Here is an 18,056-nt window from a genome sequence, read left to right on the forward strand (position 1 = left end):
TAAACATAACTTATGATGCACTGGTGTCTGTTTATGTTTATGTGTTTCATCCAATGAGAGGTTTTTGTATTTATTTATTCATTATGGCACGCTGTGCTTTCCCATGACTGATGCTGATCACATAGTATAGCTTTTTTTGTCTTGGGAGAGCTACAAGGCTTGGAGGTGTGCTTTGGCCTTGCCCATGAAAGGAATTTAACGAAACTCTTTTGTTCTCCCTTGTAGGATTACAAATTTATAAAATGTTATATCTAGGTTCCAATGTAATAGTATGTAAACTGAAAAAGTGATATACATTGTGTTTTACATCTTGAGGTAAAGATTATGACATTCTACAATCAAGTCAGGCAGCCCAGTGGGTTAAGACATTAACCTTTTGTCTTTATGCTCTTCCTGACCATTGGGAAGAGTGCCAAGTTAAAGGTGATTGCTAAGCTCAAGGCACAAATGTCTTATTGCATTTGAAGGTATGGACAATACAGTAAGGATGATTGGATTAGCACCTGCATTTGAATGATACTGTTATGCTGATGAGATCAGAGCTGAAGCAATTCCGGTAACAGGCTGATTCCTTGACTGAATTTACATGCTTTGTTTAAAGTTGAGTGCTTTGTATTCCATTGGGACTGCCCCTCTAAGAGGCTGTTTACACTTGGCATTAACATGCGTTTTCATCGATCGGATCACAAGTGGACGAGAGAGACACATTGCGTTTACACCTGGTATTTAAATCCGTCTCTTTTGTCCACTTTCGACCGCATCTGTCCTGAATACTGTGAGGGGGTGGTCTGTGAGACGGGGGGCGAGTCTCTCTGCTGTCATTCAAACGCGAGCGGGAGTAATTATGAGTTTATATGGACGCAAACTTATATTATGTCGGAGCCCGCTGCTTGTTTAGCAAGTATACATGCTGCACAGTGTTTTGTACGTTTATTTGTTGGAGCTTTCTCTGAATTTTCAGCGCAATTGATGAAATAGGATCGCGCAACTTTCACGCTTTCAAAACGAAACTACGGAGAACACCCCGCAGTAGTTTTATCAATGAAAGGCTAAAAATAGCGCTGTTCACCGTATGTTCACGGCAGAAGTCAAAAAAGACGTAAAATTAGTGTTTAATACCTCAGATTAGATAAATGGGCGGAGAGAAGGCGGTCGCATGTGGCAGTTCGAACGCATTCAACCACATTGCGTTCCGCAACTCCAAAGCGATCCGATCGAAAGTGGTTTCGACTACCTCTGAATGTGGTTGAAAGTGGTCGAAAGTGGACGCGTTCAAAACGTTTTGAACACCGTTTACACCTGGCATTAACGTCGTCCACTTGTGATCCGATCGACGAAAACGCATGTTAATGCCAAGTGTAAACAGCCTCTAAAATGTGTATAAATGCAATACTGTAAGCCAGACTGCAGCGCCCCGAGCTCTATCCAAGTCTCCTGGGGCCTCATTTATCAACAGTGCGTAGAAAATGTTCTATATTTTGACCTACGAATGAAACTTAGTATGTGCGTAAGTACAAAAAAATCGGGATTTATCAAACGTGCGCACATGGTTTGTACGCACATCAGTAAGTAATCCTTGATGATAAATCCCATGTGTTCTTAAGCACCATGCTCGTGCACGTTCATGGTCATTCGCATTCTGAAACGCCTTCAATGAACCATATATGGTGACAAAACCTCCCGTTATAAGTCACGTGGTTTTGCTTTTTCCCTCATCGCAATAATGGCAAAGAGAGTGTAAAATAGGAATTTTACAGAGACAGAAATTGAGTTACTGGTGGATGAGGTTAAATCCTAATAACACATCTGTTTGGTTCACTTAGTGCGGGAGGAATGACTAACAAAAGAAAAAAAATCTGCATGGGAACATGTTACCAGCAAGTTTAATTCCGTTGGGTATGAGAACACTTGACATTAAATTATAAGCCAAAAAAAAAAACACGTCACACCACACCAACGATCTCTGAAAACGCGCTCCCGGTGGAATGGATGATTTGCTAAGTCTTCCAATAATGCAAGATAAGCCATTGCACTGTGTCAAGCATTTGACTGAGCTTTCTTATATAGGGTTAGACACTAATTTAATTAATTAACTTCAACACTGATTTGCAGTTACTTTATTAACAGTAATCATTTTTAACACCTGGGGTGGTTTGGATAATAAATAGACAAAGTGTTCTTTTAACCCACTTGTCACCAATAGCACAAGCAATGGCCGACAGGAAGTAGGTTGACGGTAGATACTCTCTCCACTCAAAGTTTTGTCTACTCTATTATCATTGCACTCTAACTTTAATGTCAGGGAATTAAACAAGGTCTTCTGTAAATATGCCCAAACCATCAAAACAACTGCCCAAAGACCGTGATGCCTCAGAGAGGGCGACCAGTCAGTTAGTTGACACTGGCATAGGTGCTAGTGCTAGTGCTAATTCTGAAGGGACTTCTTTTCTGATGACTGAAGCTTTGTTAAAGAGTATTTCTGCGGCGGTTGCTGAGGAGGGTAAGCGCATTTTACGATCAGTAAACGAGTCGCTTGGGAAACTCGAGACTAAAGTGGATAATATGATGAAGAGTATTGATGATGTCGCGGCTACGACAACGGCACTTGTTGCTCGCCAAGCCGAGGCTGAAACGCGCATCTCCCAGCTGGAGGATGACATCGCTCCGATAAAAGACAGAGTGGACGCGTTGGAAAAAGTGAATAAGGAGCTGAAAGATAAAGTATCGGAATTGGAATGCCGGCAGAGGCGGAAGAACATCAGGCTGTTAAATCTGAAGGAGTCTATAGAAGGGAATGACCCGCTCGCGTTCTTCGAGGTGTTTATTCCCAAGCTCCTGCAGCTACCCGTCCAGGCTATTTCCATTGACCGTGTTCATCGGGGTCTTCGAGTACCTGAAGAGGATCGCCCGCGCGCCGTGATCATCAAACTTCAACATTCTAGAGATGTTGTGAAGATAATGACAGCAGTGAAACGTTTTGGGAATATTCAGTATGAGGGTCGGTTACTGCGCATAGTGCCAGATGTACCTCCAGAGGTTCGGGCTGCAAGACGTGCATTTAACATGGTTTGTGCTGAACTTATTAGGAGGAACATACGTTTCAGGATGGCTTATCCAGCTATCCTGTCATTTAAGGTAAACGAAACGCAAAAATCATTCAAGGACCCTATTAAGGCCAAAACTTTTCTTTCAACCCTGACCTGACTGGTAAAGTAGTCTTTACTTATTAATGTGATTATGAGTGCTTTTTTGCCCCTTCTAGTCTCTTTGCTGATAGTTATGTGTGAATGGGGCACAGTAGTATTATACAATACATGATACATCTAAAGTGGAGAGTTGGTAATTGGATACTGTGAATAGATGGTTTTCTCTCTTCCTTTAACCTTGTTTTTTTATTTTTTTTTTGTTATTTTTTATTTTTTTTGCTCACAGGGTGTTGTAATAAAAAGGAGAATATGGTCCCAGGTTTTTCTGTATGATATATACCTTTATAATTAAGTGTGAATATGATTCCATCATAAATTATGGGAGTGATAGATATGAATTGGAGTATTGATAATGAGGAATTTGAACAGTACTTCTGTACATCTAACAGCATAAGCTGTGATTATTATAATCCTGAAGATTTGAAACAAAATGATGACTTTTCTTTTTCTCTAATGCATCTAAATATTAGAAGTCTTAAAAAACGTCATGATGACCTTGTTGCACTTCTTGCTAGCATTGGGAAAAGCTTTGATATAATTGGTTGCAGTGAAACTTGGATGAGTGAGCAAACCTTTTTGGATATTTATAAAATAGAAGGATACTCAATGTACTGTATTAATAGGCAGGGTAGAATTGGAGGAGGGGTATGTTTATATGTAAATTCACATTATTCTGTTAAGGTGCGCCATGATTTGTCAGTTAGTGATGGTTATACCGATTCGTTATTTCTAGAAGTTAAAATGTCAAATGGCTCATCTATCGTTATTGGAATAATTTATCGACCACCAAACTCTGATTATGAAACATTCAGAATCCACTTTGATAATCTTCTTTTTAGTATAAATCAGATGAATAAAAATAGTATTATTTTGGGAGATTTTAATATCGACATTTCTAAAGAAGATATAAAGGGAATTGATTTTATGAATATGCTTTACTCTTCATCATTCTTTCCTACGATTGATAAATACACACGTGTCACAGAGAGTAGTAGGTCTAAAATTGATAATATTATAACAAATATTCAAAACACTGACTGTAAATCAGGTGTATTATATTCTGACATCTCTGATCATTATCCTGTGTTTTTTTTCACAAACTGGATAAAAAGAGTATCTGATCCATGCATTGATAGGAAGGTAAAAGTTCTTAATAATAAAACATTAGCAAATCTAATTCAACACCTCCAGAGTAAAAGCTGGGATGAAATATATAATGCTAGTGATCCTAATTACGCTTATAATTTCTTAATTGGTGTACTAACTGATGCTATCAATGCGATTATTCCAGAAAAGATATTCAAACAAAAAAAGGAATCTCATCCGTGGATCACTAAAGGAATCCTAAAGTCTATCCAGAAGAAGGATAAACTTTACAAACAATATAGGAAGAATCCAAATAGCAATAATAAAATCTTATATACACAGTATAAAAATAAATTAACAAGTTTAATACGAGATAGTAAAGCGAATTATTTCACTGTTCGTCTCAAAACTGCTTCGGGGGATCAGAAGAAATCCTGGAAGGTGTTGAATGAGATACTTGGCCGTAGTAATAAATCCTCGGTTATCCCTGACACCGCTGTGCCAACCCAATCAGATAACTATATTATACAAGATCCCCTATCTGACAGATTAAATAGATATTTTGCTTCTGTCGGGAAGAATCTATCCCAACAACTTGGTCCACCAGGGGGTGCTATTTATAAAAAATTCTTGAGGAACACTTATCCAAACTCTTTTTATTTTAGACCTACTTGTAAAATGGAAGTCACTAACATTATTAATAAAATCAAATGCTCTTATACAGCTGGTGCTGATGGAATCTGTAGTAAGATCCTTAAAGCCATAGTAAATGTAATAGCGGAGCCCTTTGCCCATATAATAAATTTATCACTACAGTGTGGTGTAGTTCCTTGTCAAACTAAGGTGGCAAAGATAATACCAGTATATAAATCTGGGGATAAAAGTGATTTTCAAAATTATAGACCCATATCTATTCTACCAACATTTTCGAAGGTATTAGAAAGGGTGGTTTACGCACGATTGGTACATTACCTAAATAAACACAATATATTAGAATCGTCACAATATGGCTTTAGGAAGAACTGCAGCACAAGCATGGCCATTTTAGATCTGGTAGAGAAAATCAATGATGCTTTTGAAAGAAAGGAAGCTGGTATTGGGGTTTTTCTTGATCTTTCAAAAGCTTTTGATACGATTGACTTTCAAATATTACTTGATAAATTGTCGCACTACGGGGTCAGGGGTGTAGCTCTCCAGTGGTTCAGGGACTATATTTGTGGAAGACGGCAATATGTGAACTTAAAAGGTATAGATTCTGGATTAGAAAATATAGTATTTGGGGTTCCCCAGGGATCTATTTTGGGGCCTCTTTTGTTTATTGTTTACATTAATGATTTTGTATTTTGCTCCTGTGATGTTCAAAAAATACTTTTTGCTGACGATACAAATCTTTTTGTATCTCATACAAACATGAATTATTTGGAAAAATTCCTAAATGATAGATTAGCAGAAGTAGAGACCTGGTTTAAATGTAACAAATTATCGCTAAACATTAGTAAAACCTTTTATATTGTTTTTCGATCAAGTAGTCTTAAGTCTATGGATTATGACATTAATTTAAATATTGACGGTAGAGCAATACAAAGAGTTGATGCTATAAAATTTCTTGGAATTCATATTGATCAATTTATAAACTTTAAGGAACATATTAATGAGCTAATTAAAAAACTATCTAAACTTGTGGGTTTGTTCTTTAAAGTGAGACATGTGCTCCCATCTGATGTGCTCTTGTCACTATATAGGACTCTGTTTGAGCCTCATTTAAGTTACTGTAATTTTATCTGGAATAATACCTACCCTACTTATACTGAGAAACTTATGATATTACAAAAGAAAGCTATAAGAGCTATTTCTCGGTCCACATACAATGCTCATACAAATGCTCTCTTCCATGGATATGGTCTATTAAAGCTTCCTGAATGTAACTTTTATCATAATGCTTGCATAATGTACAAGGTGGTCAACAGGTTAAATACTAGATTATGTGAACTCATTCCATTATATACACCGTCTCACACACATCACACTAGACATAAACTACTTATAAAAGGGAAATGGAGGAAATTAACAAGTGCTAGGTTTAGTGTATGCTATAGAGGTCCTAAATTATGGACTGAACTGGATACTAATTTAAAACAATCTGAAACATTTTCTAAATTTAAAAAGAAATTAAAGCAACAACTACTGGAGAAATACAGACTTGAGGGATCTGCGGCTGAGGATTAAACTTCTCATATTGGTGCATGGATCAATGTAAATCATGATGCAAGGTATAGAAACTGTTATTTACTTGGTTAGGGGGATGGTGTCTGGTGGTGGGATGGACCCCTATTTATAAGCTATTGCTTCTTGGGAGTCCATTTTTCACAATAGTATTATTTGTATCTGCTGCATTGAAATGTAGTGATTGCAATGCAAAATATGTAATTTGTGATATTGATATATTGTGATATTGTGAAATAAATCAAATCAAATCAAAATCAAACCCTGGGGATGGACGGTCCTGTGTAGTATCGCTATTCTACCACTAGATGCTCTGCGTACGCATACTCCGAGGTGTGCGTATATTTATACACATTTCTACGTATAAGTGCAATTTGATAAATTCCACACTTTGCATAAAACTGTTCCTACGCACACTTCTGTTTGTAAGCACGCTTGATAAATGAGGCCCCTGGTCTTGCGAAAAAGGTTTACAACACCCTATAGTTTGCTTCAAGAAACCAGAGTCTTGGTGACAAAGTAACTGCAAACTATATTTTGTGTAAAAATCACTTCAAGTAATTAATACTTACATAGCTCGTGTGCAGTTGCTGATAGCTGGTATGAGTCTTCTTCTCCCATCCTCTGTTGTGTTGTATTTCTTCAGATTCAGCTCATCCAGCAACTCCTCTGACATCTGAAGCATGTAGGCTATTGCTGAACAGTGAGCAGCAGAGAGTTTCTTCTCTGAGTGTTTGTCTGATCTCACAAACTCCTCAATCTCTCTGTACAGAGTCTGATCATTCACTTCAAGAAGACACAGATACAGATTGATGGATCTTTCAGCTGAGAGTCCTTTTGTATTTTTTATGCTTTTGATTTTGGTTTTAATGTGTGTTATGATCTTCTTGATGGTTTCTGAGGTGTCCACTGTGTGTGTCAGTAGATCCTGTAAGAGTCTCTGATTGGACTCCAGTGAGATGCCCAGCAGGAATCGCAGAAAAAGATCCAGATGTCCAGTTTCACTTTCAAGAGCTTTAGCTACTGCACTTTTCAGTAAAGTGTAAATTATATCAAAAAACTTGTCTGATTTTAGGCTATTGTAATGGTAAAACACAAAAAATGCAGCCATGAACTCATGAAAGCTGAGATGTATGAAGCAGTAGATTTTCTTCTGATGCATCACAGATTCCTCCTTAAAGATCTCCGTACAAATCCCAGAATGCACTGAGGCGTCAGTGATGTCTATGCCAGACTCTCTCAGCTCCTCCTCATAAAACATCACATTACCCTTCATCAGCTGTTTGAAAGCCAGTTCAGACAGTTTGACAATCACTTCTCTGTTGGACTGCAGGAGTTTCTCTGGATCTCTCTCATCATACTTCTCATTCTTCATATTCATCTGAATCAGCAGGAAGTGGATGTACATTTCAGTCAGAGTTTTAGGGATTTCTGCTCTCTCATTGTCTTGTTTCAGGATGTTTTGAAGCACAGTGGATGAGATCCAACAGAAGACTGGTATGTGACACATGATGTGGAGACTTCTTGATCTTCTGACGTGTGAGATGATTCTGCTGGCTTGATGTTCATCACTGATTCTCTTTCTGAAATATTCCTCCTTTTGAGCGTCATTGAATCCCTGGATTTCTGTGAGACGGTTGATGTATTGAGATGGGATCTGATTGGCTGCTGCTGGTCTGGAGGTGATCCAGATGAGAGCAGAGGGAAGCAGATCTCCTTTAATGAGGTTTGATATCAACACAGGCACTGATGAAGTCTCAGACACGTCAGAAACTTTCTCAGCGTCTGAAAACATCAGTGTCATTCTGTTTTCATCCAGACCATCAAAGATGAACACAACTTTACATTCATCATAAATCTTTGAGTCCAGATCTTGAAGTTCAGGATAAAAGTCAAGCAGAAGTTTGTGAAGACTGTACTGATCATCTTGAATCAAGTTCAGCTCTCGAAATGGAAACACAAACATGAAATCTACATCCTGATTGGCTGTTCCTTCGGCCCAATCCAGAATTAACTTCTGCACAGAGACGGTTTTTCCAATTCCAGCGATGCCTTTAGTAAGCACGCTCTTGATTCTGTCTCTTTTTCTTCTTTTCTCTGTTTTATATTCTGGTTCAGGTAAGGGTTTAAAGATGTCATTGCAGTAGATTGTTGTGTCTTGAAAGTGTTGTGTTCTGGTGTTTTTCTCCATGTGTAAAACCTCATGTTCTTCATTCACTCCTTCACTCTCTCCCTCTATGACATACAGTTGTGTGTAAATCCTCTTCAGGAGAGTTTGATTCTCTCGTTGTTTGATTCCCTCAAATAAACTCTCATACTTGTTCTTCATGATGGTTTTCTGTTTGTCTTTGACTCTCTGCAGAACATCATCTACTGGTTGATCAGAATCCCGATGAAGATCTTCAGTCTCCTCCAGCAGTGTTTGTGTCTGTAGGTCTGATTCAGTCTTGTGATGTCTGATTTGAGTCTGACAGAAGGAATCAGTGTATTTCAGACTGGACTGCATCTCCTCACTGCTGAGAAAATAGCAGGAAAAAATTTGAACCTTTGGAGCACAATGAATATATAATTTAAACATTTAAATTCAAATAGGCCACCATTGTTTATCTGATTTATGTTTATGTGGGTTTTCCACTTCACACAATAAAAATCTCTTGACATTTACATTTAGTCGTTTAGCAGACGCTTTTGTCCAAAGCGATTTACAAGTGAGGTAAACAATAGAAGCAATTATAGCAACACAAGAACAGCAATACATAATTGCACTGGAAATAGTCTCAAGTCCAACACAGTATACATAGACAAGGGATTGTTAGTAATTTTTTTTTAAACAGATAAAGAGAAAGGGAAATAGAGAAAGATAGTAAGTTTGTTATTAGGAAGTGAGGTAATGGCGGAAGAGATAGGTTTTTAGACGAGTCTTAAAGACAGCTACAGTGTCAGCAGATCGTGTCACGGCTGGCAGATTATTCCACAGTTGTGGAACAGCTCCTGAGAAGGTACGCGCTAGTGTTTTTTTCCCTTTTTGAGATGGCGCTCAGTGGCAGAGCACAGTGATCGAGAGGGTACACAAGGCTCTACAAGTAAGTAAAGTTAAGGGGGTGCTGACCCAGAGGTGGTTTTAAAGGCCAGGAGCAGAGCCTTAAATTTTATGTAAGCTGCCATAGGAAGCCAATGTAACTTGACAAAGAGAGGAGTGAAGTTCGCCCTCTTTGGCTTATTGAAGACCACTCTTGCTGCTGCATTCTGAATCATCTGTAGGGGTTTGGTCATGCAGGCTGGAAGCCCTGCCAGTAGCACATTGCAGTAGTCCAGCCTGGACAGGACAAGAGCCTGGACTAGGACCTGCATAGCGTGCTCATTTACACAGGAAAATCCCCAGTGTTAAATTAACTCTACCAGTGTTAAATCAACACTATTTGGTGTTTATATAATCCACACCAAGATCGGTGTTAAAAAAGACTGGTGTTAAAAATATAACTCTGAATCAGTGTTAAAGTTAATGAGATAATGAAGTGATGATTAAGACAATAATGGTGAACACCTGCTGGTCATTCAAATCAATTACATTTTGGACATTTTCCTGTCTCTAAATTTTTATTTTGATGACTCGTTTTCTGGGGAAAATACTAAAATAATAAAGAAAGACAAATTACTAAAAGCAATAGATGAATACTGTTAGGTGTATGCCTCCAAAAGCTGCAATCTTTCACGTTTGCCTCTCTATCAGCATCTCTGTTTGAAAAATAAAATAACTTGCAGAGTTATTTTCTAAATGGATAAGTTTGACTGATAAACAGCTGTCAGAACAAAATACAAGTGCTCAACTATTCCAGCATCCACACACGTGATTTAGTAGACAAATCTTCTTTCTGACGTGATGTCTCACAAGTCAAATAGACATTTATCACAAAATGTATCACATTAAATCTTAAGTTTGTGTTTGTTATGAGTTCATTTGAAGTCACCATTACTGTGATTAGTGTTTCATTTAGTTAGGCATTTGTCCCTTGACTTTCACTGATCTAACTCTCCTCTTTTAGCAATAGCAACAATGTTTTAGTAAGACCACTTGTTCATTGCTTCATGTAGAGGGAAAACCTTCCAGACCTTCTCAGTTTATTTATATTATATTCCACCCTACAAATCATTGACACATTTGATCACAACTTATGAAGAAACAGGCATATAAAAAAGCTCTACGCAAATGACATTGTATTGAACAAGGCTGCCGAAATGCTTTAGTGTGTTTTTGTTGATATTTTTGCTTAAGAGAGACTTCATGATTTCGGATACAAATCTCAACAATGGTGACAGTTAATGGTAAAAAAGTTGCTAAAGTTTTGTCATGTTGCAATGCATGATGGGATGTATGATTGAGTTTGGGACCCAGCATGCATTGCGTCATGAAGCTTTGTTGTTGATTGTCACCATGATTGTGTTTTATAGGCTGATTGTTCATGTCTCAGTGTGTCTGACTAACACCACAGATTAGATTTGGGTAAACAATATTTAACTCTTCAGGGTATGTGGACTTTTATAGCGCTGTTGGATTTCATGGGAGCCTCACAGGGTTTGCAGAACATAAATTAAACACTTATATGCAGTGATGTGATTGCTTTTTTTATGATGTCATTGAATCCCTAGCCTTACACTTTCATAATAATTAACATAGCAACAGTAATTCACTACATTTCTATCATCTTCCTCTGCTTTAACAGATGTGTTTTATAACACATTGCCACAATTAGCAGAAGAAACTAATACTAAACTTCAAGACCCAAGTACCCAACTAAAGGAAACACTAATCGGACCAATGGTGACTTACTTTATTAACCAGATTTCTTTAGAAGTTAAACCTATCATCCATGTAACTCTGCAAGCAAGTTGTAATTTTAGTTTTCAAACAGAGATTATGATAGTGTTCATTTAACTATATATGGTGATTTCATCTATTGCATTTAATAATTTGGGTTTCTTCAACATTTTAGTATTACTTTCTCCAGAAAAAGAGTCAACAAAATAAAATATTTAAGACAGGAACAGTTCCAAAATTGAGTTGATTTGACATGGAATGACCAGCAGGTGTTCATCATTAATGACTCAATCACTTCATTATCTTATTAACTTTAACACTGATTTAGTGTTTTTTTAACACCAATCTTGGTGTGGATTATATAAACACCGAGCAGTGTTAATTTAACACTGGGGATTTTGCTGTGTAGGAAAGGTCTAATTTTCCTAATATTGTAGAGGATGAATCTACAAGAGCGAACAGTGCTGGCAACAGTCTCCGTGAATGGAAAGGTTGTGCTGAATCTTTGGTTCAGATGATATGACAAGCAGTTCTGTCTTCACAAGGTTGAGCTGGAGATGGTGATCCTTCTTCCAGAGTGAGATGTCCTTAGGCATGCTGAGATGCGGGCAGAAACCGTGGGATCATTAGGGTGGAACAACAAGTGGAGTTGAGTGTCGTCCACATAGCAGTGGTAGGAAAAGCCATGTTTTCAAATGACAGAGCCCAGGGATGTCATGTATATCGAAAAGAGCAGCGGTCCAAGCACAGAGCCTTTAGGCACCCCGATATCGAGACGTTGAGGTTGAGGAACGTCACCTCTCCAGAATACCCGAAATGACCTACCTGAGAGGTATGACTTGAACCATAGAAGCGCTGTGTCAGAGACACCCATGGACATGGGAGCCAACAGGAGGATGGGGTGATTGACAGTGTCAAAAGCGGCAGATAGATCCAGTAAGATCAGCACAGATGATTTGGAGGCTGCCCTTGCCTGCCTTAGGGCTTCAATGACTGAGAGCAGCGCAGTCTCAGTGGAGTGACCGCCTTTGAAACCAGACTGATTGCTATCCAGGAGGTTATTTTGTGTGAAGAAAGAGCCAAGCGTTCAAGAGTCTTGGCAATGAAGGGAAGAAGAGAAATGGGTTCTCTAGCATATCAGGATTGAGTGTGGGTTTCTTCAGCAGTGGGGTTATCCTAGCCTCTTTAAATGCTATGGGGAAGGTGCCAGTGGAAAGGGATGAATTGATAATGTGGGTGAGAGCAGGGATAACTGACGGAGAGATGGCATGAAAGAGATGTGTGGGTATGGGATCTAGCTGGCAGGTAGTCGGATAGAAGCAAAGACCTTGTAAACATCCGCTTCAGATAGGAGAGAGAAGGAGGGGAGCATGTCTCAGAGGTTCGTTTGAGCATGCGCAAGAAGCGGCGGCTCGAAGAGCGGACTGTTGATAGTTTTCGTTTCGATCTGCGCCACTTCCTCTCTGCAGCCCTGAGTGTGGAGCGATGCTCACGGAGAACCTCAGTTCGCCAAGGAGCAGGTGGTGTGGCCCGGGCCGGTCCAGATGTCAGAGGGCATAATGTGTCTAAGCAGGATGTAAGAGTGGAACAAAGTGTGTCTGTGGCATTGTCAGTATCTAACAGAGAGAGTTGTCTTGGAGCGGGGAGCGTGTAAGCGATCGCAGAGGATAAGCGGGAGGGAGAGAGCGTGCGCAGGTTGCGCCGGAACGTGCCCAATGGGGGATTGTGTGGAGTGACTGGGGGAGTTAGGTCAAGCTCAAGAGTAATGAGGAAGTGATCAGATGTTTCTTGACCAAACCATTAACTAGTTTTCATGTGTAGCTTAAATTCACTATAAATTGTATTGAATAAAACCATCTACCTTGGGTCAGAGGTCACTTTTCTATCACTGAAGGCAAAAGGAATGGACTGTTCACTCTTCATTGACACATAGCTTGGTTCCGGAGATGATAATCTGTGCATCTGGCTGTGATCATCATCATCTTCATTCTCCTTGACCTCCTCATGGTGACTCATTTTGCAGATGATCTCCTCTCCTTTGTCTCTTAATAAAGGCAGGCAGAAACACAGCAAACCCCTTAAAAAAGTGACAATGAAGAAGAATTGAAGTAAATGAGATAATGAACTGATGACTGCTCTTAAAACTATTTACAGTAACAGCTGGTCTACAGTACTGGTGTCTGCAGTCAGATACCTTCTCTTTTAGGTGGAAAAACCTAATCCGCCAGTTCTTCTTGCCTGAGTAAATGGTAAATGGACTGCATTTATATAGCGCTTTTTAACAGACCTATGGCCATCCAAAGCGCTGTACATGTTGCCTCACATTCACCCATTCACTCACACATTCATACACCGACGGAGTACTTAATGCATGTCGTTTTAAAGCAGTTAGATAGCACCTTACTATATTCTTCTCTCATATACTAAATCTTTTATATTTATAAATATGTATAAACATGCAGTCAGACTAAATTCTATTTCTTTATTGAAATCATATTATTAATGTGACCGGTGCAATAGTTTGAAATAGCTCTCTCTCTCTCTCTTTACCAAGATACACATTTTACACCTGCAACTCTTTGTCATCTTTCTTTCCAAAGTGTTACTGTTTTATAAGACAGCGGCTTATAAACCAACATCGCACGCAACGTTGATTTTAAATGCGTTCAATAGTTTTATTGTGGATTGATGGGATGTGCGAATAACAATTTTTGTGGTAATGTTATATGATAGGGTAATTTCTAGGCACACTGCGTTTAAAGCTTTATTTGTTTGCATTAAAATTAATGTTACAGACTATTATAATATAAAATAAATTCTTTTTTTACAAAAGTATTACACAGAAATCTTTTATAAACGGTGAACCGCCACCTGTGCATGTTCTTTATATTAACCTGCATGTTATTATACTGTTAAACAGTTTAATATTAGAAAAAGTTTTTTTCTCTTCTGACAGAAACTTAAGTTATGTTTATATAGCGTTCTCTGATATATTTGTCCTCTTTAAGGCTTAATGAAACATCAAGTTACATATTGACCTTTCTTCAGTCAGTCATAAAAATCACAAAACACAAATGGCAAAAGTTTATTTTAATATATTTACACGGTAACATGATGGACTTCTGAACTTACCTCACAATAAACCGAAATGTAAAATAGATCCACGATGGCGTCTCTGTTTCTCTTTTTACTTTCGTTTTAGTAGTCTAGGAAACAACGCGATATTTTTAACTGAGCATTTGAACTGTCATGTGTTCTCATGTTTACATTAAATAAGTCTATTTGTTTTTCTAATAGCCCAAATAAAGTATATGGGTCAAAGATAAGCCTGTTGGTGCGTCTCTTATGGGTTTGCAAATGTGGTTTACGGGGACATGAATAGTGTATAATGACATGTTAACTATCCTATTACCATGGTTTATGGGGAAACAGGAAGTGTCCCCATAAACTGAAACGCTAAAAAACATACTAAATGGTAGTTTATATGTTTATTAAATACATTTAAGTGTATCAATAGCTCTATAAAAACGACACATAGACCGCACTGTGCTGAGGCGCGAGTATCAGCCTTTTAAATGTCACGTGACCGTTGTAACTCAGAACTGTTTTGTAAAGTATGAATAATAGAGTTTAAAACATTCTTTAGAATAATACAACACATTTTAATTGTATGATGGTTTATTTAGTGATCTTACATGAATCATTTTGTCTGACAGCCTTAAAGAAGATTGTAATGACATGTTTTTGATTACCTGTGGTTTGAAGTATCTGATCACAAAATCAATGTGATTTTAGACCACATTTACACCTTTATTTATTGCTGGCCACATGTGATCAGATCACCTAAAACATTTCTTAATAGCACTTATCATATAAGGAAAAAACACAATTTGACCATTTCTAGTTCTAGACTAAAGTACATACAGAATAAATAATAATAATTTAAACAGTACTCATTCATTGTTCATTTTACATGCAAAGTTGGAAAATGCTGTAAAAAAAATCAAAATAAATATTTGTGTCAGTCATGCCTAACAATGCCCTCTTAGTCGTGACTATATTCACAATTTATGAATTAAATCTCTTGTAGATTATTGTGTGAATGAATAAAAGCTACACGTTTTACACATGAGGTCCCAGGTTTTGAACATTCATGCGGTCCCTTATAACAACATTATCCCTTAGTAAACACTTATGAATGAGTCTTGTGTGGTGTTACCTTTAAAATAATTTTACATAATCATTTTTAAATAAGTTTTAAGATGTATCCACTGTTTGGCACGTGCTTTCATCTAACACAAATACACAGAGGAGCCGGGATAAACCCCAATTCCAGCATATAATGGTTCAGTGAATGTTGTGTTGAATGTGTGTAAGTGTGTGAGTGTTTGTGTATCAGAGATGCTGTAGTAGGAGAGAGTACCGGCTGACCAGTCCAGATAAACTCCTACTCTGTTAGATGGGAAAGGTGCAGGTATGTCTGTGCTTTTTTTATTATGTATTGCAGAGTAATTGCGATTTGTGCAGTAAAGAGTCCAGGAATTTTCATTGAATCCAAAATAACACTCACTACTGTCGCCCTTTCTCTTTAACCCTTTATATACCACAGATATATCATTCACCCCGGTCCATTCAACTTCCCAGTAACAGCGTTCAGTCAGAGCCTCTTTACACAGAACGTTACCATAGTAATCAAATCTGTCTGGATGATCCGGATACGACTGCTTCTCTTTCACACGCATCACCATTCGGTTTCCCTGAGACAGAGCGAGACGACAATCTGTTGTGTTTAAATCCAAGGAGAGATAACAGGAGTCTGCGGATGAGAAAAGAAAGAAATTAATTATCTTTAGTAATCCAGTGTTTTATGATGAACTGATACATTTCAGTGGCGAATTGGCCATTTTTTGAAATTTTTAAATGGTCATCATTGGCAGACAAATCTGTCAATACTTAAAAAGGGTAGATTTATAAATATAATGAGTAAATTAATGTTTTACTTTCACTGTTTTTTCTGTTGTAGTGTTATATTGGGCTCATTGTGGCCAATCGATCACATCACAAAAATATATATTGGTCGTCCGTTAGTTTTTGACTAAACCATGATTCAAATGCGAGTTTTGAGCAGTGCAGAGTAGCACTTGTTGTTTCTACAATCACAAATGCAGACATGCTATTATGTTTTAGTATCTGTCAGTGCGTTAATTCTTTGTTTATTTCTTATTGGTTATACACGGTCACGTGGGCACAGGTGATCACTTCCGTTTTCTTTATTATCTCTTTGTCGGGTCGATTGAGTATTGGTTGGAGAGGTTGAGTAGCGGGAACCGACTTTCTGTTGACCGTATCAATGCATTACGCTGTATAAACGCTGTCTTATCATGTTGTATGTGCTTAAATAAAAACTAAAAGCAATTTAAATCGTCAGTGCTTCATTGAAGTCAGGATGACAGCGAACGAGTCACGAGCCCACTACAAAGCCTCTATGTGGCTATTGGATGCCGCAAATAGTATCCTTACCTCACCAATCTGTTACGTTCTGCTCAAGTCGTGCTGGCAAAGTTGATATATTAGCTCGGTCATCTACATTTTCTAGATTATATTCGGGCTCGTATTGATAAGGTATTAAAAAGCATATCTTCCAAATATTATAAGGAGCATCACATTTCCACCAAACAAGGTAAAATCACAACACACAGGATATCTGGCCAATCGGAGCACGTCGCGCCTTTCAGAATAATGACGCGTTTCAGAAAGGCAGGGCATAGAGGAGCAATAATAATGTACGGAATGTGGAAATAATATGTTTTTTGAACCATAAACCAGGCAAACACATTGCTTTCACAAAATAACGTTCTTTAAGCAATGTAATAGGTGCTCTTTAAAACTTACATTTTTTCAGTCCTGGTAAAAGTCTGTTCTCTCCTCCATAATCCAACCTACAGAATAGACACAAACACACATATAGTGATGCACAGATATGAGAGGATGAAATTTAAGACACAATGAAATGATTCTGTATTTACGCTCATAGATTAAACACTGCCCACTTCTGAAAAAAAATCTTTAATTCCAACACCAACCAAACATCTATAGCTGCCACCTAAAAAGGTCTTCAGGATTACTTAAAAATAACAGGCACCTGTGTTTGATTAGAACTGGAGCTAAACTCTGCAAGACAGGGTTGGAAAACCCTGGATGACATTGTACATACATGAGTTTGTTGAGTGCGCAGTTCGTATCATTGAGTATCTGAGAGAGCATCTGGCGTCCTGAGTGTTGTGGGTGATTGTAGCTCAGATCCAGCTCTCTCAGGTGTGATGATGGGTTTGAACTCAGAGCTGAAGCCAAATAACAACAACCTTCATCTGTCACCATACAACCTGATAATCTACAGAGAGATCACACATCAACATCAGTCAGTTCATCCTCTTTAGTTATAAATCAGTATCTAGAGATAAATACCTCAGTGTGTGTAGTTTACAGTTTGGATTCTTGAGAGCATCAGAGATGAGCTTCACTCCTGAATCCTGCAGGTCATTGTTACTCACATCCAGATCTCTCACAGAGGAGTTTGAGGATTGGAGACATAAAGACAACGTTTTACAGGAATCAACCGTAAGATAACAGTCAGCAAATCTAAAGAAAGTAAAATAATTTTAGTGTATAAAATATCAACTTTAATGACATTTCCATAATATTGGCTAATATGTTGAAATAAATGT

General features: G+C 38.0%; 1 protein-coding gene across 6 annotated transcripts in view; it reads right to left on the bottom strand.

Annotated features, from left to right (window-relative positions):
• The window catches only part of LOC135760498 (NLR family CARD domain-containing protein 3-like), a 46,741-nt gene that overhangs the window by 5,321 nt on the left and 23,364 nt on the right, over positions 1–18,056 (bottom strand). The window contains exons 6-9 of one of the 6 annotated variants that reach the window (XM_065274496.2): positions 17,797–17,970; positions 17,546–17,722; positions 17,224–17,270; positions 14,992–16,147 (exon numbers count right to left, since the gene is read on the bottom strand). The exons of 1 other annotated variant lie outside the window; for it this stretch is intronic. In XM_065274496.2, the coding sequence (XP_065130568.1) occupies positions 15,624–16,147; positions 17,224–17,270; positions 17,546–17,722; positions 17,797–17,970 (922 nt within the window). In that variant the 3' untranslated portion in view covers positions 14,992–15,623. Of the gene's footprint in view, positions 1–7,087; positions 9,032–13,192; positions 13,409–14,463; positions 14,664–14,991; positions 16,148–17,223; positions 17,271–17,545; positions 17,723–17,796; positions 17,971–18,056 lie in introns of those variants that run through there. 4 more of the 6 variants (XM_065274501.2, XM_065274499.2, XM_065274500.2 and 1 more) reach the window with 4 other exon arrangements.

The sequence above is a fragment of the Paramisgurnus dabryanus genome, chromosome 4 (genome assembly GCF_030506205.2).
Source record: "Paramisgurnus dabryanus chromosome 4, PD_genome_1.1, whole genome shotgun sequence".
NCBI classification, from domain to species: domain Eukaryota; kingdom Metazoa; phylum Chordata; class Actinopteri; order Cypriniformes; family Cobitidae; genus Paramisgurnus; species Paramisgurnus dabryanus.